General features: G+C 46.5%; 10 protein-coding genes across 10 annotated transcripts; 6 read left to right on the top strand and 4 right to left on the bottom strand.

Annotated features, from left to right (window-relative positions):
- Window positions 1–41: 41 nt before the first annotated feature.
- I302_100411 (uncharacterized protein) lies at window positions 42–1,220 on the top strand (the record flags this gene model as incomplete). The annotated part of the gene is made up of 1 exon (XM_019190431.1): window positions 42–1,220. One exon carries the CDS (start codon window positions 42–44, stop codon window positions 1,218–1,220), a length of 1,179 nt encoding a protein of 392 aa, XP_019047179.1.
- Window positions 1,221–1,639: 419 nt separating this feature from the next.
- On the bottom strand, window positions 1,640–2,887 carry I302_100410 (uncharacterized protein; the record flags this gene model as incomplete). Its single annotated transcript, XM_019190430.1, has 1 exon — window positions 1,640–2,887. The coding sequence occupies one exon, from the start codon at window positions 2,885–2,887 to the stop codon at window positions 1,640–1,642; it is 1,248 nt and encodes a 415-aa protein (XP_019047178.1).
- Window positions 2,888–3,342: 455 nt separating this feature from the next.
- Window positions 3,343–3,960, bottom strand: I302_100409 (uncharacterized protein; the record flags this gene model as incomplete). Its single annotated transcript, XM_019190429.1, has 1 exon — window positions 3,343–3,960. One exon carries the CDS (start codon window positions 3,958–3,960, stop codon window positions 3,343–3,345), a length of 618 nt encoding a protein of 205 aa, XP_019047177.1.
- Window positions 3,961–5,096: 1,136 nt separating this feature from the next.
- On the top strand, window positions 5,097–6,002 carry I302_100408 (uncharacterized protein; the record flags this gene model as incomplete). The annotated part of the gene is made up of 1 exon (XM_019190428.1): window positions 5,097–6,002. One exon carries the CDS (start codon window positions 5,097–5,099, stop codon window positions 6,000–6,002), a length of 906 nt encoding a protein of 301 aa, XP_019047176.1.
- A 557-nt stretch (window positions 6,003–6,559) lies between these two features.
- Window positions 6,560–8,883, bottom strand: I302_100407 (uncharacterized protein; the record flags this gene model as incomplete). The annotated part of the gene is made up of 3 exons (XM_019190427.1): window positions 6,560–7,556; window positions 7,622–8,646; window positions 8,734–8,883. 3 exons carry the CDS (start codon window positions 8,881–8,883, stop codon window positions 6,560–6,562), a joined length of 2,172 nt encoding a protein of 723 aa, XP_019047175.1.
- A 2,244-nt stretch (window positions 8,884–11,127) lies between these two features.
- I302_100406 (uncharacterized protein) lies at window positions 11,128–11,592 on the top strand (the record flags this gene model as incomplete). Its single annotated transcript, XM_019190426.1, has 1 exon — window positions 11,128–11,592. The coding sequence occupies one exon, from the start codon at window positions 11,128–11,130 to the stop codon at window positions 11,590–11,592; it is 465 nt and encodes a 154-aa protein (XP_019047174.1).
- A 425-nt stretch (window positions 11,593–12,017) lies between these two features.
- I302_100405 (uncharacterized protein) lies at window positions 12,018–13,097 on the top strand (the record flags this gene model as incomplete). Its single annotated transcript, XM_019190425.1, has 1 exon — window positions 12,018–13,097. The coding sequence occupies one exon, from the start codon at window positions 12,018–12,020 to the stop codon at window positions 13,095–13,097; it is 1,080 nt and encodes a 359-aa protein (XP_019047173.1).
- Window positions 13,098–13,443: 346 nt separating this feature from the next.
- I302_100404 (uncharacterized protein) lies at window positions 13,444–14,753 on the top strand (the record flags this gene model as incomplete). Its single annotated transcript, XM_019190424.1, has 2 exons — window positions 13,444–13,455; window positions 13,533–14,753. 2 exons carry the CDS (start codon window positions 13,444–13,446, stop codon window positions 14,751–14,753), a joined length of 1,233 nt encoding a protein of 410 aa, XP_019047172.1.
- A 435-nt stretch (window positions 14,754–15,188) lies between these two features.
- Window positions 15,189–18,245, bottom strand: I302_100403 (uncharacterized protein; the record flags this gene model as incomplete). Its single annotated transcript, XM_019190423.1, has 2 exons — window positions 15,189–17,746; window positions 17,864–18,245. The coding sequence occupies 2 exons, from the start codon at window positions 18,243–18,245 to the stop codon at window positions 15,189–15,191; spliced, it is 2,940 nt and encodes a 979-aa protein (XP_019047171.1).
- A 2,086-nt stretch (window positions 18,246–20,331) lies between these two features.
- I302_100402 (uncharacterized protein) lies at window positions 20,332–21,420 on the top strand (the record flags this gene model as incomplete). The annotated part of the gene is made up of 1 exon (XM_019190422.1): window positions 20,332–21,420. The coding sequence occupies one exon, from the start codon at window positions 20,332–20,334 to the stop codon at window positions 21,418–21,420; it is 1,089 nt and encodes a 362-aa protein (XP_019047170.1).
- Window positions 21,421–21,568: the final 148 nt, after the last annotated feature.

Raw genomic sequence — 21,568 nt, 5'->3', positions numbered from 1 at the left:
CATCCTACCATATTCACTCACTTACGCCCCTGATCCACGCCATGTCATCCCAACAACCCATCCTGATCGCAGGTGCAGGTCTCTCCTCCCTCCTCCTCGCTCGATCGCTACTCCGCTCCCACATCCCATTCCAGATCTTCGAGCGTGATGCGAGCCTGTCCTTCCGAGGTCAGGGATATAGACTTCGTCTATCCACGGAAGGGTTGGACGCCATCGAAGACGTACTTGGTCCCGATGAGTTTGGGAGATTCTACGATATCTGCGGGAAAACGGGTGGAAGTGGATTCACAGCGTTGAATGCAATTACGGGTGAACAGGTCGAACACAAAGTACCTGAGAAACTGGGTAGCAGGGACGGTCTAACGATCGGGATTGCCAGGGGAGAGATGAGGAAGTTCTTCTTAGAGGGAAGTGAGGATTTTGTCCAGTTCAATAAGAATGTAGTGGACTACGAGGAAAGTCCTAATGGGGTCAAAGTGATATTTGGCGATGGGAGCAGATCAGTGGAAGGGTCGATGTTGATCATTGGAGATGGACTTAAGTCGAAGGTATCGAAGAAACTGTCAGAGGGGAAGATCAAACACTACGATACACTTGTCCGAGGGATTCATGGACAGGCTCCCACCTTGGCATTCAAGGGGTTGGAAGAAGGAGTATATAGATTCGTGGATGATTCCAGAGGGGAAGAAGGGAATGTATCGGTGATTACCAATATCAGATCAAAGGATATGGATGATCCCTCTATCCAATTCGGCTGGACGATGGTCGGTTCACCGGGATTGATCAAGGCTCCAAATGACGATTATACCATTATTGGCAAGACTGCAGCAGACATCGCTAAATCCCTTACCGCCAATTGGTCCCCCAAACTCAAACCGCTATTTACGGAGATGGTAGAGAATGAAGCGGCATTCTGGAAGATCACTTGTAGTACCCCCTCCGGTGTACCGGTATGGAAGAACCATCCTCGGATTACGGTAATTGGAGATGCCGTGCATTCTATGACTCCCGCTGGGGGGATTGGAGCCAACACTGCTGTGCGGGATTCGGCATTGCTTGGTAGATTACTAGGAGAGGCTGGTGGATATAGGGAGGGGATTACGAAGGAGTATGAGGATAAGATGAGGGTATATGCCAGTGAGGCTGTTGCGACGAGTTATGGGTTGGCGGAGAAGCAGTTCGGAATTAGGATTGACGAGGAGACGTCGCCGACTGTGTGATGGTGAGGTGAGTTGGATCTGGTACCTCATCCTCCATACTTCACGTACATGTATCTTCGTCATGAGGGTTCGCTGATCCGGATTCAAGAATGTGTCTTGGACAGTCAGCTTATTCCACTCATTCGCTCTATCAGACTTGCTGTTTATACTGTACCAGTCATACCCACTTAACGAAACGAAATAGATCATGTACATGAATTATTGTATACATACATGAGCATGACATAGATAGCGATATAATACAACTACCCTCTGATCCACTATCTGGTACATTTACACATATCTTAGATGTCGAACCCAAATCCAATCTACCCTATTACCCGGTTCTTGTTTTAGTGTCATTCTCCATATCGTTAACCTTTCCATTTCTCCAGCTTCTGCGATTCGATGTATCCCATATCGTATACCATCATATCAACCTACTTCTTATTCTTGCCTTTTTCCTTCTTCCCATCGATCTCTTCATTGATCCTCTTCCATCTCACAATCTCCTCCGGGTCAAACCAATTATACCATTCCTCCTTCTCCACAAATTCACCGATCGACATAAACTCGTACGAGCTGTCAACTTCTTCATCCTCTTCTTCCTCCTCCTCCTCGTCGTTACTATCTCTATCTCCATCCTTCTCCTGTCGCTTTGAGCCTGGACCTGAACCTGAACCTGAACCTGAACCTGACCCTGCCTTCGCCTTGGCTCTCAATTTCGATCGCCTAGCATCAAAGGCAGCTTCCTCTAATCTATTCCAGTGATTCTTGATGAACGACTCTTGGTAGCTATCTTCGGAATCTTCAATGGACATACGATACTTCTTGGGTAATCTGAGACTCGTACATCCAGCATTGACAATCGTAAATTTGATCTTGGGATTTCTGACCAACAAATTCGATAAAAAGTTGATTTCGTCATGATCGAAATTACCAGTATTGTATCTCGAAGTGAGATCCACATCGGTAGGATCGAATATCCAATACACCCTTTTGAGTTTAGGTACGAGTTGCGTGAGATCCTTGTTCTTGGTGAAGTGCGTTCCAGCTCCTACGGGCGGAATGAGGAAGATGAGCGTATCGACCTTGGACCAGATAGGGGGAGATACGTTATCCGGGTTGAGGTAGAAGGACGAATCGGGAGTTTCCTTGTACACTATCGTCCTGGGTTTGAGGTGTTTCATCAGGGTACATGCCGATTGGTTCGAGATTTGACTGGGGGGAGGTTCGGAAGTTGGGAAAGAGTGGAATGCTCGTGGATAACCGAATTTCTTGTGGATGGTCAGTCGGATTGTCTCCAGGTTGGGTAATTTGAGATTGGCTGATTGGTTGAGGGTACACCATTCGGAGCTATGAGTCTCGATGGAGAGGATTTTTACCATCTTCAGGCGCTCGTCCTTCCACACCGAGGTGTCGATAGGGTTGATAGGGGTGATCTCGTCAGCTTCAGAAGGAGGACTAAGGATGAGCCATCTCCAAAGAAGGGGTGTGGCGATTAAGTTGAATTGTTTGTCCACCAGTGTGCACGAATGGAGGGTACCTTGTTCGTTGACGGGTATGTAGGAGAGGATTCGTTGGATGATATGGTTGGAGAAGGAGATGGAGGGGGGATTGGGAGGTGATTGAGAGGTAGAGGTGGTTGGTGGGTATGATGTTTTGGGTTTTGTCTTTTTTGGTGGCATCGTTTAGGTGTCGAGGATATACTGGTGGAAGATGAGTCGACTTGTGGTTGTGAGCTGGATGATGATGTGTTTTGTTTTGGAGTGGGAGATTGAGAGGAGAGATGGAAGTAAGATGGAAGCTGGATGTCTGTTTCAAGTTATATATACATGTGTGTGGGTGTGTGGGTTGATGGTGATCATGATGACTCGAGTTGACTCAACCAACGCGTCACTGTGGACACACAGTACCTCTCGTCAGCTCAGTCCTTCACCACTACTACTAAAAGATGAGCCTTCTGCAGGAAGGCAGCGTGATGGTTGTTTATTGTACATAGATAATTCTATACATGCATGTCATATGGAAACCACATTACTTACGACCACTCTGACCTTGGACTGACCTGTGCCACCCTGTGCAATATGAACAAGTCAAATTTGCTTGCTTCACTTCTCTTGGTACCCTCAACTACAAAGATCTACTCCTCTACATCTTCTCCTTTAGGTATAGTCTTCTTTATCTCTCGATTCATCCTCTTCCAATGTATAATCTCCTCCGGATCAAACCATTCGTACCATTCTTCCCTCTCAACAAACTCCTCCACATTAAGGTAATATGGGTAATTCGTTTTCTTCGTATCGTCCTCGTCATCATCGTAAAATGAAGAAGAATCCAATACATCCCAGTACCAATCCTGAAATTTCTCCGCATACCAACATAGAATTTCGTCAAATGGCTCTCGACTTCCCTTCATCAATCTAAGATTGGCACTTCCCACGTTTACGATGATAAGCTTGAGCTCTGGGTTCTTAGCCAGCAATTCACTAAGAAGTTGTCGTTCCTCCCCGTGTAGATTGCATTGATCACCTTCAGCTTCAGGATCGATATCGCTGGGATCGAATATCCAAATTAATTTTTTCAGCTTCGGTAAGAGCCCGCTGAGATCTCTATCTTCATGAGGAAGATAATGATCGTCGTTTCCGATGGGTGGAACGAGGTAGACGAGGGTCTCGACTTCGGACCAGATTGTGGGACAGAAGAATTCGGGGTCCAGATAGAAGCTTGGGAGGGTATCTGCCAGCTCTTTGTAAACCATCGTTTTAGGTCTAAGGTTTGAGATGAGGCGACATGATAAGTTAGTTTCGTCGTCTTGTTCTGTACCATCAGTATCTCTCTACGTCCAGTGAGAACTTCTGTGTCGATGTTCAGACGAAGTCTCTTGAGATTTGGTAAATTCAGACTTTTGACTTGCTGGGATTCACACCAATTCTCTTCGTGCGTCTGGACATCGAATATCACAACCCTATTTAGAAGATGTTGATTCCAAGATGAGCTGTCGAGGGTGCTGCCATCCTCTGAAAGGGGTTGCGGAGCAAATCTGAGCCATCTCCAGAGAATAGGTGTAGCGAGTGCGTTGAGCTGTTTGCTGACCTGAGCGCAGGAGGCGAGGGTGTTTTGGTCATAGATTGAGAGGTGAGAGAGGATCCTGTGGATGACTTCGGGAGGGAGGAGGGGTGTAAGAGAATGGGTATGGGTCTTTGATGATCTTCTACCTTTGACCTTTTTCGATTTTGATTTCGATTTTGATTTCGATCTGGATTTCGATTTTTTAGGTGGCATGATCGTCGGAAGGATGATGTGATTTGGAGTACTGTATATTGTATATTTGTGGTTGGATAGGCAAAGAGGAATAGGTCAAGCCAAACAGATAGGTGTGTCATGATGTAGATGATGTAGACTCAAGTTGACTCAAGTTGACTCAAGTTGACTGACTCAACCGTAACGATCATATTACGGTGTATGTGTTTGGGTCTGTGCGTATTTCACTACCATCCACTTTCTCCTTTCTTTATTTCAGTTTACAGATCTTTGTCAAACTCTCATCTTCTTCTCTAACAGCAGTAAAACCATCAACACAAACGTGAGTTTTCCCACAAGTGACAGATCTGTCCATAATAAAACCGCACTTTATGCACTTTAGTACATCTAAATTACAAAGTACGATCGACAAGGCGAACCCAACGATTCAAACCTCCAGCTCTCGTCAGCTCATTCGGCACCACCTACCCCACCAACCCCCTCAAACACGACGCTAACAATGTCGATACTCCCCCAACTACCCAACGAAACCATCCGTCTCATCCTCTCAGAGCTCACCTCCCACGATCAATCCACTCTCGCAGCCTGCGCCATCGTCTCGAGGAAATTCCGCAAACTCGCCATACCCATACTATGGACATCTTTCACACTTACATACAACCCCGAAGAACCTACGAATCCGAACTCTATCGGATGGATGAAGAGCTCTTGATCCACATCCGAAAATTGACGATCAATCATCATCCCTCGCACTACTGCCGTTCTACCCGATTCGAAAATTTCGTCTTGCCCAATCTCAAGACGGTGGATCTGAGATCACCCTTGTTCAGTTCATTATCTGACAGATTCCACTCCGATCCTCCCAAGTGGCGAGGATCCGAATCCAGATCCCGCTGTAAACTTCTCGCGAAACTTCGACCCAAGACAGTCATAATCAGGGATATGAACTGCGATGATCTCGATTTCATGCCCCCCGATACATGTAGAACAATGTGGGAGAACGTAGAAAATGTGATATTTACTTTACCTTCCATCTACGCAAGGAAGAATACCGATCTGAGATCGTGTGGATTAGCCGTTTACCCTAATTTCAAGAAGATCTATTGGATGTACGATCCCACCTCGACCGTCGAGTATCCAGATAGATATCCGTACGATCTCGAACTAGAGGATGACAAAGACCTGAACGACTGGGCTATCACTGAGGTAACACTCTCCCATCCTCATTGTGATATCATTATCGTTAATGTTGAAAGTACAAGAACAAAAGAAGACTCTGGACCGAGCTCATCAGAACAATTTCAGAAAGACGAGGAGGAAATATTTCGTGCGGATATCGCTTATCGATGTAGGGCGGATGCGGATCTGCCAGAGTCCGATATCAAGGGAGAAGAAGCGATTAAGAAACGGCTGGATACTATCAGATTCATCACTCTGGACGAGTTCATCGAAAAAGAAGATTGGTTTGATTGGTTTGATCCGAAAGAGCTGGAAAGTTGGAACAAGGCGATGGATGGGAAAGTGGGAACTTTACAGTAGAACTAAGAATTTCAAGAAATTTAATTGTATCATTCATGTATGAAGTAGTAGCATCATGTGTATACATCCAGTAGTCAGTAGTGTCATGTATCATATATGTACAGTATTCTGAAATCATACGGGACTGCGATTATTGATAAGACTCGAAGGATGTTTCTGAACCACACTCGCACGAGTAGATGCTGAGTAAGAGAGATATATCGTTCATGTCATTTCATCTACATAGATATAACCTCAACCTCAACCAAATACAAGTTACCGACATATATAACATGACCCAATCAACCTGAAGCACCTTCCAACATCACTCTACCCTCAAACCAAGTCCAAAGAAACATGGAGGTATCACCAGTAAAAAAAGAAGCCAAAAACGAAGGATGTAACCTGTATATCGAGCTACGAAAGTAAGAGTGGTTTGAAACCAAATGTATTATATTGTACAGTATATTCATAAAGCGTTATCAACAGACAAGTGTAAATTTACATGCGATGGAGGGAGTATGGAGTGATGCATTGATGGGATGTGAGGGTGTGGGTGATGAGTGAAATAGAAAAATCTATGCCTTAGTGGGCATTCCAAAGAAACCACACAACGTTCCCAGTGGGTTCTCCCTCGCTCCGACAGATCTGAGTCCAGGTCCAGATTGCAATTTCAGACTGCCCATCAACATCGAGAGGCAATCTTCATTACCGTTCTCAGCGACTTGGGCTGCAGGCGAAGGAGGTAGTTCTAATTCGGTGGAAGAGACAACCTTGAGTTTGGCTTGACCAGTGACTACTGCTGCTAATTTATCTGTATCCAACTTCGATCCAGATTGGAAAGCGGAGAAGAATGAGTTGGCCAATTTCGTGGTGATATGGTTGGACGCTGCTGCAGCGACGACGGCGGCCTGAGCAGCAGCAGCTGCTGAAGGTGCGGGTAGAGGTTCCTCTTTGACTTCAACGAAGAACTTGGGTCTCATATCACCTGCCAAATTGGCTTTATCGGCTGCGGCTTCTCTGGCGAGTCGAGACCACATTTGCATCCTGTATGAGTCCATTGATCGAAGGGAGAATGGCGTATCCTCAGACCACGATGCGAAGGTTTTAGAGACATCTTGACCGTTACCCATTCCGGCGAGAATGTGACCGCGAGGTGCAGGTACAGGAGCATCGTCGTTAAGGCGAGGGTTGAGATTGACTCGAGGTAGGTCAGCCAGAGATCGTAAAGGTGCTGGGGTGGAGGTTGAGTTGGTGGGTGGAAGGACAAGGTCGGGTGTGAACATTGTATGGCAGATGGTTGAGCCACCGCCGAACATATTGTCGTTTCCGCCCCAAGATCCCTTGAGTGAAGCGGGAAGATCTTTTCGGGGGTTGAATGTGTTGAGAGGGGTGTTGCTCCTTCGGATGGTGTTGGGTCCAGGGCCGGCAGTGGCGTTGACAGGAGCGGAAGGTGAGGCGAGCGCAGGTGACAATGCCAATGCATTGACCATAGCGGGAGATACACTCGACTTGTTGGCAGATTCGGGATGGAGTATAGACATTGTGCTAGCTTTCAAAGCTGCCAGTTCGCGTCTGTGAAGGAGAGGATGGGTCAACGAGGGTTCGAATTTAAGTTCCAGAGAAATTTGATCACCCACCTTAAATCCTGGTTTTCCGTCCTGGAATTGACCAACTCGGCTCTCATCTCGTCAATCACTACATCTCGATCTTGGATGTGAGATTCAAGGGTCCCGATGTAATCCTTCCTTCTCGTCCTGAAAGCTCTGGCACTCAACTTGTTTCGAAGTTGTCTCTTCTCCTTTGATGATAGTTTCTTGTACTCCTCAGGTGAGGGTCTCCAAGATTCGTCGTCATCGATTTCTTCGTCTTCGTTTCGTACGACCGATGACATACCGCCTCCTTTCTTCCCGCCTTTACCTTTACCAGCCGAGAAGATGGTGTTGAGAGGTACTAATCGATCGATCTTGGTGTCGAGATCCTCAATACCTGAGCTGACGACTGAAGCATGTCTTGCAGATCGAGCGACATCGGGAGACGCCATCTCGTGAGGTTCAACTGCTCGCAAAGGTTCATCGGCTTCGATGGGAGTTGAGTGAGCAGTAGATTGCTTGATGGGTGATTGTGATGAAGAAGCGACAGGAAGAGCTGCAGGAGCAGATAGAGATGCGGGAGAAGCGGATGAGAATATCATCGATGGTTGAATGGTAGAAGGTACAGCAGGTTGAGCTGGAGGTTGGGGAGCGGGGATATCAAGACCGTAGGCTTGTTGGTAGTTGATGAGATTGGTCATGAGTTGCTGAAGGGCAGCTTGCTGGTCGACGGGTAGACCGGTGAATTGATCTTGGTTGGCGGCGCTGTTCTGCTGAAGAAGTGGTTGAGGCACTGGCATTGGTCTGGCTTCGGTGACAGGTGATTGTGAGTTGGAAGCTTCGCCAAAGCTGAATTCCATTGGTTCTTGCTTGACTTGCATTATGTCTTCTTGAATGACTGGCCCTGCTTTGGCTTCGTTCCCGAATGAGAAGTCGAGTGGGAAATCCATCGCACCATCGGCACCCAGGAAATCAAAGTTGTCAGGGTTGAAGGTGATTGGTTCCTCAACTGGAAGAGGGAGTGGCGAAGGTGTGTAGTTGGGAGAAGCGGTAGTCGGGGAGTGGGTGTGAGACTGGGTGGAGGAAGGAGGAGGAAGGAGAAGAAGATCCATCAGCCACCATTCGCCTGGTTGATAGGATACGAAGGGAGAATTACTCACGCTGGTATCTCCTAATGATTCGAATTCGTCAAAGTTGAAAAGGGATTCGAAGTTGTCTATTCCTTTATCTTGAGAGAGGGGAAGAGTCATATCGATGTCGTCGTTGTTGGTGGATGAGGTGAGAGTAGGTGAGAAGAGGGTGCTTGACATGATGAGGGGTGGTGCTGGTGATGAGGAAAAGGACGATATGATGATATTTGGTAAGGTGATTTGACCTGATATGTATAGGGAAGTGTGAGTGAGATGTTCAAAACGGAGTGTTGATGGTGAATAGATGTGAGAAGGTAAAGGTGTGATTGTGAAACGATGAAAAGAAGGGCAAAGTGAATGTAGATTATTGGACACAGCCACCCGCACAGTCCTTTCAAGGAAGTTGAATTTATACAATCAACCAAAACAAAGAGGCGAGGGTATGTGCTTGTATCTTTGTGTGTGTGAATGTATGTACACGTGAGAGTGTATATGTAGGATGTCCAAGAGGGGGATGAATGAAATACGTGGAAGGTGAGGAGTACTAACCTTATCGATCGTAGCTACCAGTCCTCGCAATCTCTCTCTTGTAAAGTCCTCTCGTTATTGATAATTGCGTGATCTGAGCTGATAAGGTCTCTTCCTCTTCTGTTCTATGTGTTGCTTTCTCCTCTCGTTGGGTGGATGGGTGCTATGTTGTTGGTCGTGATGAGATGTATGTAACGGTGACAAGTATGTATGTATGATGAAGATGTAGAAAGATAAAGAAAGAATGGATAAATGGATGTGAACTCGATTCAGAATGTATTTTGTATTTTGTATTGATAATACATGACGTGCACCGCACGGCCCAGTCACTCAAACTAATCGAGAGTTTTTACGGTGATACTCGGTCATCCAACGCCATGCCCGAAGGTCAATTTCGGTCGATGGAACAAACACCCAATATAACTTTCCTTCTACCATAATCCATGCATATATAAACAACACCCATTGAGATCTCGTGTACCTCTCCACGTTCATCCCATCCCCATGCATCGGAGCAGAGAATGTAGTATATCTCGGTCGCGCTCGGGCTCAATTGAAGGCAAAGCAGAAATTTGCCACTACATCGAAAAAGAAACGCTTGGTAAGCGCATCGGCGCCAAGTAAAAACTAACTCACTTAGTTATCCAGCCGGACTGGGTGCGAAAGCGGATCGGCAAGTCAGGTACCACTGTGACTTGAAGGGAGGGTCAGAGAAGAACAGCCACGTGTTAGCCATGCAAATAGCATATACATTCATCCTTCACTTGTCGTGGAGAAGAAGCTCCGCGATATCCCAGCTTACAATGGACCCACATCTTGTCATTCGCTAGTGGATCAAGCCTACGGTCCAACAAGGCTTATGAAGTTGTCATCCTTCATTGTGACTGATGAAAGCGATTTGAGCGGAGACTCTGGAGTTCAAGGTTCACCTCCATTACTCTTAATCAAAGGATCCCAGATCTCCCTAAGTGCGATCAAAACGCATTGCCAAGGATAAGTAACATGCGGTATGCGATGCGTGCTTATTCAGTTCGACCCAGCCTTGAAACGTCCAACAACCAACATGCAAGATTTGATTGTAGGAGTCTAGGTCTTGTTCGAATAATCTAAGTTATTACCATCGATCCCAGCTTTACCGCAGCTTTCAGCACTGGTCCTCACTAATGACCCAATCATTTCCTCAACCCTCGTAGAATCATTGGTGGGTAGTTTTCGGAAGTGATCAACATGTCAGTGAGTCACGTATGAAACTTCAAGAGGGATATTATGAATTCCTTCTTGACCGTTATCTGATGAACAATTACACCCCAGACAGAACGAACCCCAAACATCAAACCCCATCCCAATCCCGAATCACCCATCGAGACTCTTCCAGATGAACTGCTCATCCACATTCTCAGCTTCCTCTCCTCCGACCTACCAACTCTAGCAGGTTGCAGTAGAGTATCTCACCTGTTCGACACCTGTGCCTCCCCAATACTATGGCGGCATCTCACCCTCCAACCTCAAATGGAACACCCGAAAGATGGATACTCAACGAATGTGATCAACAGTACCTCCCATATCCGACGCTTCTTCGATCCCACCCTATCTAAACGACTGGAACAAGTCAAAACTCTCACTATACACCATCATACAAGCTACTGGTGTCGACCAGACACCTCACCCTCACTCATTTTACCCAATTTGGAAAACCTCGATATCTACCTGGATTAAGCCAATCATAATCATTTCCATGATCGTACACGCACTCCTGCACCCACATCCACCTCCTCATGCCCCTTACTCCTCGACCTGAGACCGAGTAACTTGATAATCAGAATGGAGGGGTTCGAAAGAGTGATATACGGATATGGTGGTCTACCAACCGAGATCTTCGATAAACTCGACAACATCATGATAATCCCGAAAGTACATATAGATGATATAGCATTCTTCGATCCCTATGAGGCATTCCCCAGACCGCCCAGGGAGGTGAAGAGCGTTACGATTATATTCGACATCTTCCCAATCCGTCAGATCATCTCGCAGAGTGTCTTGAGTCAACGGAGAAGGCAGGAGAAATACGCGAATATACAGAAGATGGTAGAGGATCAAGCAGATGCAAGAATCACATTTGTGAATCTGGAACAATGTGATGAGTATTATTCGAATAATCAGATAGCCCAGGAGATGCGACAAGCGATCGAAGAGCATTTGGATGGGATAGACGAGAGGTGGTGGAGTAGGGAGAAGAAGGAGGTGAGGAAGAGGATGGTGCATTTTAGGAGGATGGGGGAGTGGGTTGATGAGATGTTGGGACGGGGAGAGGAGGAAGGGTTTTGGAGATGGACGGATGTAGATGTGGGTTCGATATATTAAGATGGGATGGAGAGTGGTCATACCTGATTGTACCGCTTTGAGTGTTCGGCTCTCAGATAGCAATGTTACGTCCTCTTGATTATCTACATGGCCTATATAATGATACTAGAGTCCTCACCGTTGTGGTATACTGTGTGTACAGCATTTGCCATCGATGGACAAAATGAACACCCAAGCATGCATGTTCAGGGGATGGATGGTTGCAACATACCCTGAAATTCTAGTATCAGACAACCCTTTATGCATAAACCTGAATTTGGTTCGTCTCATCGCTTCACAAAAGTGCCAGTATTTCAAAGTGACCCATTCTCATCTGATGTTCTGAAGAAGCCCAATCTCATACTCGGTGTACCTCCTGCTATCTTAATAATTAAGTTTGGGTACATCCACACTCATAACCCCAAAAGCATCGATATCGGCCCGACATGATGGACCAGAGTCAACACTTCCCCCCCGAGATATCCACTCATATCCTCTATCATCTCAATGCCGATAAACGCACGCTCCTCAACCTCAGTCTCACCTGCAAATACCTGCATGACCTCGCTACACCCCTTCTCTGGCGATATATCCGCCTAACCCCCTGGTCAAATCGGTACGAGAAGAAATATTACTCCATCTTCCGCTCCACCAAGAAGAAAGAGGTCCTAGATCGGCAGGTGGAGGAGAAATACCAGCTAGACGGGTCGATAGGTAAAGACAACCATGAATGGGGGGTCTATGATCATGTTCGAGTATTGGATGTGGAATATCATAAAATACATTGGTGTCATTCCCATCATCCTGACGATCCCAATACCCATATCTATCAATCCCCCAAATTCAAGAACTTGGAAACCTTACATCTAAGGTATAGTCATACCGACTGGCCTGCTTCCTTCCACCCTGGGCATTTTACCATCCCCTGTCGACTTCTCCTGGCGCTCCGTCCAAGGGTGTTGTATATCCATGTAAAGAATTCGGACAGTATTCAGCGATTCCACCTTCCTGATAATATCCTACATAACATACAGGAGTTGGTATTGGTGGTGGGACCAAGACTGTATGCTATGCCAGAGGGAAAGTGCGAGTTCGAGCAACCGGTGTTGAAAGCATTCCAGAAGATTAGGAAAATGACTATTATCATTGATCCTTCTGAACCTACGCCGAACATGGTGGGGCTGATGGAGATGAATGATCCGTCGCTGTTCAACGCATCGTTTTTGGCTTCTATCATTTTGAATGTGAATGGAGAGTGCGAGGTGGATATTGTCAATGCTGGGTATATCGAGAAGATTAGAGATCGGAGAGTTGGGTTGAGTATGGAGGAATTGCATCGAGAGTCGGTGGATGTTATCAAGAAGAGTTTGACGATATCCCGGGAATGGTCTTGGGCTGAGATTGAGAGACGGAAGGGTAATCTGAAGTTCTGGAGGATGGAGGAGTGGGTTGATAGGTGTGAGTGGGTGGGCAGTGCGAATGCTCAGGAAGTGATGGAATGGAGAGATGTTATCTGCAAGGTGTGATCATGCGGTGAAAACAATCATCCATAAACATGCATGAAGTAGGAAGCAGACGGTCAGACAAGAAGGGAGATAGGGTGCGAGTGATGATGTGCATGATTATGGCGATGATGTCAGAAAGGTATGTATGTCTGTGCGTTGAGTATATTAAAGTGAGACACAACACACACATCGGCTGACTCAACTACTCAACTTTTGATCATTTATAACCGTCATTCCCTTACTTTCCTTCCTTCCTTCTTCTTTCTCTTCTCCTCATTCAAACGACTGTATTCCCAGCCTGAACCCATCTCTCATCATCCTCATAACACCATCTAACTCAGAACCCAATAGACAAGCCAGATCCACAATGGGTACCAAAGTGAGTTTGCCTTTCCCAGCCATATCCGGCTCAAGGTCTTCTCGGAGCAGACGAGATCACTTACCGACCTTGTTCAGAGGAACAATCCCAAGAAACAACCATCATCTTCTTCCTCCTCTTTTTGCTCGCCCTCGACTTCGACCTTGACCTCAAGCAAGAAGGACAAACTCACCTCGCACACACCAAAATCCAAGTCGAAGTCAAAGCTCAACGAGGTTGATACACCCAGCGAGATCACTCAACCTCCCGCCAATATCCTTCATCTCGCCAACGAAACCCTCGATCAAATCATCTCCCACTATTCTTCCGACACCAAAACTCTCCTCACCTTGTCACTCGTCTGCAAGACTTTCCATCGTATCTCCTCTGCCTTCCTCTGGCGACATCTGAAATTATCACCTTGGTTTAAAGATTTGGATGAGAATGGTGATCCTGAAGAAGATTCCAGTAAAAAGTCTCAAGGTCGACTTAACACCTCTATGAAGAATGGTCATATCGTTCTTCCGAATGTCAAGGTTCTCACTTTGGATTATCATCCCTCGTCTTGGTGCCATAACAAGGGAAGTACGGCTTCGCTGAGATTACCGAACTTGGAAACTCTTTATATCAAATTACAAGATTTTCAACATGCTTACGACTTCCACCATCAAGGCCATGGAGGCGGGACACAACGAAGAAACCCAGCGGATCACTCTTGTAGGTTATTGAGAGATATTTATCCCAAGACCATAATAATTCATCAAGTCAATATCAAGTATGTCGATCTGGAGAACATCCAAGGTATCCCGTTATCGGTATGGAAGAATTGCGAAGAGTTGATTTTGATCGCATCAAGTTATCAATGGTTGAAGCCCAATGGTCAATCATTCTTCAATTTCCCCGCAACTCTGAACATGACCGGACTGAAGATCACGTGGATATTCGATCCCTCCGAGCCTAATCCCTCGATGGGGTACAACACCAAACCCAGTGAGGAGTACAAGGTATCTTACTTGTTAAATCTCGTTCTTAATCATCCGGATACGCCCCTCACAATAATCAATCCAAGTTGCCACAAGCTGAATCGATCCGGATTCCACGAGAAGGCTATGACGCATTTCAGTGACTGCTTCGCATACAAGGCGGGGACCTATGCCTGGACAGAAGAAGATATAGACGAGAGATTGGGTAAAGTGAAGTTTCATACGATGCACCAGTGGGTGGGAGAGCAGGGTAATTGGCTTGGGAAGATCGAAGAGGAAGAGGTCAAGCGATGGAGAGACATAGCCAACAGTTACATGCTATGGAGATGGATTTGAGCTTTGCGCTCACTTTTAAATGATTGAGCCAAAAAATGAGAGAATGGAATTCACCGAGGAGGAGAGCGTGTCGCATGTGTTAAATGTAGCATGTACCACCGAGAGTAGGACCAGATTATTATTCATAGCGTCTTTGATGCGTCGATATGTATGATCACATTTTATGTTTCACGCAAGCTGGGCAGATCCCTGTGTTGCCCACATTCGTTCGGATGTGCTCTGACGTACAAAGTATCACATCAGAGGACAGAGATTTCAGAGAGCACTAGTATGCATTTGTCATTGTCCATGAATCATCAAGAGATAGAAAAACATAAATCGTCCTTTTTCCGTAAATATTCGTTAAACAGCAAAGTGCAAAAATCAATATATTACTACTGGAATTTTGAACGGGTATTGAAATTATAATGGGTATGACCATGAGCTCAAGTGAAACTAAGAAGTACGAGCAATCAACTCATCAATCTCCCCCTCACTCCACTGTTGAAAGTCCAAACCCAGACTCTCAAACTTCAAACTCCGTAATTGCATCTCCTTCGTCAAACTTGAGAATTCCCGACTCCCAGAGGGTGGAAGAGGTGGTAATGGGATATCTCGCAGTAGGATCAACGATTCTCTTTCTTTTGGACCCGATCCTGAGCCGGAGGAAGAAGACTTTTTGGAATGGACAAACGGTGTAGATTGGTTGGGTCTCCTGGAAGAATGTAATCTCCTTAACAGCGCTTCAGGCGAGACGAATCGGTTTTTCATATTGTTGGTAGGTGTATTTTGAGTGTGGGTTGATGATTCCGATGAGTGAGGTGCGGAAGGTAGAGGAGGGGGAGTTTCCACTAGGACTATATCACTGGGAAGGGATTCGAGATCGTATTCGTGTTCACATCCTGCTATCGCGTCCTTTGATGGCTGAGCGGTACGGGAGGAAGATGCTCTAGGTGTTGGCTCTTCCTCTTCTTGTGGAACGTCAGGCTGGTTTGGGAAGATCTCAGATAATTCCTCCAGTGGAGTTCTGACTTCTTCAGTTTCTGATTCAGTCTCGCTGCCCCTTCTTTCCAACATCTTCGAAACCTCTTGAACGACTTGTGCTGGTTCTAATTGTTCTTCGGTCGTTGGTGGGGATTGCAAGTTCATTAACATGGGATTACCAAGCATCACAACAGCTTCTACACTTCTTCGTAGTCCCTTGGTAGGGACGATAACGATATTGGACGTTTTACCAGGTGGTGAAGAGAGGAACTCCTGTAATGACAGGGATTGCGATGGGTCTCGTCTTGTCCTTGGCGAAACATGCATGAGTTGCGCATGAGCCAATTCTTGTTCGTCATCTTCTATTTCACCTTCGACATCGTCGATGTCAATTGTCGAGATTGATCTCGTCGACAGAACCGAGGTTCGTAATCGTCCTGCTGCGGGTTGGTGTTCGCCGGCAACCTCAAAGGCGGGCAACAGAGATTGAGGCTCATCCGTGATGAGATTCGAGGTAGTATCTTCCTGACTAACCGGATTCTCTGCAGAGGCTTGTTCTTCCTGGGAGAAAGTGAGAGATTGGATCGCTTTCAACGATTCGCTTCTTCTAGGTAATCCAGTAGGCGTCAGAATCTCATCGTTCTTCTCGGTATCTAACGTCTTCGACTTCCTCGGGCTTATAGGCACGGCAGACTCGACGACCTTCCCTTTGCCTTTGACGTCCTTGTTCCTTTTGAACGCTTCAGGTATATCAGGGACGACGGGGACGGGTGAACCAGACGAAGCAGTAGCGGATACAGGGGTAGAACTTGATTTCTTCTTAAACGCCTGTGACATGTTGGACAAGGAGAATCGCTTACTCAGACCCCTAGGTTGAGCAGGTGCTGAAGAAGGGGTCTCCATAGTGACTGAGGTATCAGTCTTACCAGTGGTCAGAGCAGGGGTGATTGGTGAAACACTGGTAGAAGATGATGAGGAAGAAGGTTTGGCAACTTTCACGTCGATCTTGAGTGAAGGTTTCGATCTAGCCCTTTGTAGGATCTTCTTCCCCTTTGATGGCTTCTCTTTCTCTTCCTTTGCTGGTTTGTTATCCTCTGTTGGGTGCCGATCTTGAAGGGGGACAGGCGGGATGGGAGGTACAGGTGCGGTAGCGAGTACAGCGTTGGGAGGTGTCGAAGAGCTGAAGAAGAATTTCTTCAATGATTTCTGTTTCCGTATAGGAGGTCGAGCTGGAAGGTCCGGAAGGGGAGGTACCTCGACGTTCTTCAATGTGGAAGAGGATGAGAAGGCCGCTGAGAGTGAAAGTGCCCTTGACCTTCGAATAGCTTTGGGTACGGGTGTCTTGGATGGTGATGGTGGTGTTGCAACGGCCTCGGTCATTGGCATTGTTGCACTTCTTAAGGGGTTAGCATCCGTAGCGGTGATATCCGGGACGGAGGGAGGACTAGGTATCTGATCGATATCCATGTCCACGGGGGACGCCATCAATTCTCGTTCATCTTCTAGGACCCGTTGTTTCGGTCCGTCAACAGTCGGCTCATCCACTTTGATCACTTCCTCCTCCTGCTCAACCCGCATCCGCTTGTTGGCAGCAATCTCCTCTTGACTTTCCAGACTCCTCATAATGCCACTAACGACAAAGGCAGGAGTTGATCTAGGGGGACTACCAACCGCATAATCCATATTGATCTCGCTCATCCTCTTCCTTCTGTCTTCGTCGACCTGTTCCCTCTTCTTGGGCATGACCACATTGCCACCTCCGAACGCGGTTGATGACCACCCTGTGGAATTTCTAGAGAACTTGGGAGGGGGTAGGACAAAACCATCGGCCATACCTGCCCATGTTGGGGATTGAGAGTATATACTCTGCGGACGACGAGGTGGGGACTGAGGGGGTGAGCCTGGTCTGGTGCTCAGCCTTGGAGGGGAAGTAGGGGGAGATGATGGTGGGGAGAGAAATGGGTGGGGAAGGACGGGTGGTGGTGATGCGGGACGTGGAGGCGGATATAGCATTATTGGCTCGGTTTGTTCTGTTTTTTAATGGTCAGGTGATTAGCTCAGTGAATCGAATGGCAATTACGTGGTGGAACGAGGTATAAGGAAGATGAGGAGAATGATATTGAATAAGAGAGACGAACAGGACATACCTTCAGGCGGTGGAACCAGTCTAACTCTGGGTAGCGTCCTGACCCTTTCCCATTCCAACTCGTCTTCAATTCCAAACCCATGTTTTATACTATTCGAGGGACCGAATATCTCTTCCGACCTATTCATACCCATCATAATAGGTACACCGACTTGGTTCTTCTTTACTCCCATCGATATCGTGCTGATAGGACGTGTAGAGGTAGTCATGACCGCCGAAGTTGAAGCAGCGTGTAATGGTTGACCGTAAGGAGATGCAGAAGACGGTGTTCGCCGTAATCTAGATAAGAATGATCGTTTATGCTGGAGCTGTTGAGTAGACGAGGTAATTTCGGGTTCTGGAGTGGGAGTAGATGATCTTGTTAATGGTGCACCTATTTCCATGTTGAGTGATTCCATCTTGACTGCTGTTTGGATCGTTGAATGTGATTTGACCTGTCCCGCGCTATCACCCCGGTCAAAGGAGGTTATGGATGTTTGGTTCGAATGTTCTGTTAATGTTCCTGGTGATGAGATCGTTCGGTGTGAGGGAAGGGTATTGGAAGGGTATTTATGGTTATTACGATAGATTCCTCTTCTTTTTATCCTGGTTCCTCGACAATTACTTTGTTTTCCTTTCACCTTTTCTCCGAGTTGTTCGAGGTGGTATGTGGTGGACAGCGGATAGGTTGTCAATGCACTGCACTGATGAGAAGAGAGGGGAGGAGGAATCGGCGAGTCAGCTACGATACTCTTCTGTTGACGAGACACAGTAAAACGGAAGGAGAGAGAGAGAGAGGACATGGAAAATGTAAGGCAGAACAACAACCAACAATCGGTAGTATACAGTTGAAAGGCCTGATCCGACCTCCTTGACTTTTTTCGCACAGGTCAATGGAACCCAAATGTCAATTGACAACTGATCTACCAGCCCAAGCCTTCTTCAAACCACCGATCCCGAAGTGATCCCAATGATATCGGGATGCAGTGATACCTGGACACTGTATAGCTAATTACAGTATCTTTACGTATGTTTATTACGATTCCAAAACGCCTATTATGTTATGGATTCCAATTCTGACTGAACCGAGTAGTGATCTCTTGTTCCAGCACCACTACAGATTGTTTGTTTGTGGGTTGTTCCTTGTTATAGATGAAGAGAGAGGTAATATTATATAGTCGACTTGGCTTGAAATGAGCGTGGTGTAGGAGGGGTATATACTAAGGCTACAAGTGGATTGTCTGATTTCGAAGTATGAAAGTAGAAAGTAAAAGATTGAAGGCGACGATGTCAAGGAATGAGCGAAATGGTATGGAGAATACAGTACAGTGTTCTTTGTAGATATATAGGATGCTACACCTCTTGAACAAACCCACCTCATATGACCTTAGTCCCCTTAGAATGAGATGAGACGTTTCAAAATGACGCACAAACCACCAACTCCCAAGCAAAATCTCACGCCTCCTCCTTAAAAAGCACTATACTGTGATGGTGTACCTTGGACATAAGCATCGACCTGATGGCATCAACCCTTCAAGCTACTCCGCACTGCTAGTCCCCTTGACTTGCTATTATCCCATCCCTTGGTATAGCTCAAGCATGACATACCTTTTCAAAGCTAACGCTAAGGAGAGGAAAAGCGCGAATGATTTCTCAATTACAGTACACTTTCAGGGTTCATTCATGTAAACAATTGAAAACACATATACGAAAACCAATTCGAAACGCGAGGTCCAAGCGCCCGCACCTGAAACGTTCTTTGTCAAAATCGGGAAAATACTCCGAGAAAGGTTAACCCCGCATGAAGCATGTTGATATGGTTGAATGGATGGTATAATGTAATACAGCTAAGCTTACAAGCCACCGCTAAATCCATTTAGAGCAGACGTTTGGATCACCTTGTTCTGTCTTTGGGCAGACGGTCGGCGGTCTGTCTTCTCACCGAGCTAAAGGTACAGGTCCTGAAGAAGATGGTCTATGACGAGTCACAGCGATACAAGCCATCCGTCCTTGGCAAAAGGATCGCTGGGTAGGTCCGAGCGAGAGAAGACGACAGATGTTTGGACAGCTCAGGTATCTATGATGATATCGTTATTTTGAACTGTACTCATAGCGTGAAGACATGGATGGAGATGACAGGTTGATCCTTCCTCCGGATCTAGCACCGCCTCCGCTACAAGAAAGGGAACCTTGTACTTGTCCCTGACATTCACACATCTATCCACTATCAACGCCAAGTCTCTCCGAATGATCGGAATGGTCGAAGAATCAGTGTCTTATCCGCTTCGCTGTAGCACTCATACAGCATATTCTTACATATCACTAACAGCGGTTGTGCCCTCATGTTCATACAACTCCACTGACGCCAATACCCGAGCCAGTGCTAAGTCTCCAACAGCATGTCGGCCAGTCAGACCAAAGACACAAGTCCGGACGATCCCATCGATGCAATAGCAAAATTACTGATAAAGCCCCGACAATCCAATGACCATGCCCTCCGAAATACTGTCCAACCTCATTCCCCAACTCTGCGAAGACAAACCCACGCTCTCCTTACTGGCCCAAGTCTCTGAATCATCTCGCACCCTCGCTGAACCCTTACTATGGCGCGCGATCCGCCTATCTCCCTTCTCAAGTACCCAAAAGACTATATACCCAGCTACCGACTATATGCCATTCCGAACCAGTACGAGCACTCCGCTAGAAGAGGAATATCAAGTGATGGGCTCCATAGGAATTTCAGATGTGGTAGATAAATGGATCAAACCATTTATACATCATGTCAAGATCCTAGAGGTGGAACATCATCCCATGGATTGGTGTAGATCATGGTCCGCTACGAACCCTTCGCCGATATTGCCCAATTTGCAGACACTCCATTTACTGTATAATAACGATGGACTAACCTCGGCAATCCATCCCGCCTTCCCCAACAGGGAATGCCGATTGCTTAATTCCCTGGAGCCCAGGACGGTAGTGTTAGACATGCCCTTGGTGGATGGTCGGAATCCCATATCTCTATCGCGCAGTATCAGTCGGAGCACGAGGGAATTGATCTTTGTCTTTGGGCCTTCGATGCGGCTGGTAGATGGAGATATCTGTATGATAGATGAGGGGATGATGGGGGATCTCAACCTTAACCTGCAGAGAATCACGATAGTGTTTGTCCTATCGTTATTACCCAAGCCACAAGAGGGAGAAGAGGAAGAGGAGGTGGACGAAGAAGCGGTAGAAGAGGCAAAGAGGGGGTTGAGCAACTCCACATACCTCATTTCGATATTCATGGCATTTGAGAGAATACCATTTACAATTGTTAATGCGGGGTATAACGAGAAGATGAGATTTGAGAATGAAAAGATATCGATGGATGTACTTGATCGAGAGGCTCCAGGGGTATTTGCGGAGAGGTTGTACTCCATGGCTAGTGCTTATGGGTGGACCGAGGAGGAGATACAGGAGAGACAAGATGGTTTAAGCTTCCTCACGCTTGAGGAATGGGCTGAGAGGAGGGATATGTGGGATGGGAAGATTGGCGGGGAGAAGCTGCAGCGGTGGAGAGAGGCTATGAATGGGATATGATGGTTCGTCAGGTGGATCAAAGCCACAGTAGATTACAGTTCTGGCAAATGGAATCAATCGATCATGATGCGTTGTATGTACATGATATAGATGAGGTTAAACTTTCGCTCAAAATCTTCTTGATTGGTATTTTCACAATCACTCGAAA

This window comes from Kwoniella bestiolae, chromosome 1 (genome assembly GCF_000512585.2).
Source record: "Kwoniella bestiolae CBS 10118 chromosome 1, complete sequence".
In the NCBI taxonomy this organism is placed as follows: domain Eukaryota; kingdom Fungi; phylum Basidiomycota; class Tremellomycetes; order Tremellales; family Cryptococcaceae; genus Kwoniella; species Kwoniella bestiolae.
The sequence above is the reverse complement of the archived record's forward strand: the minus strand, read 5'-3'. Positions and strand labels throughout refer to the sequence as shown.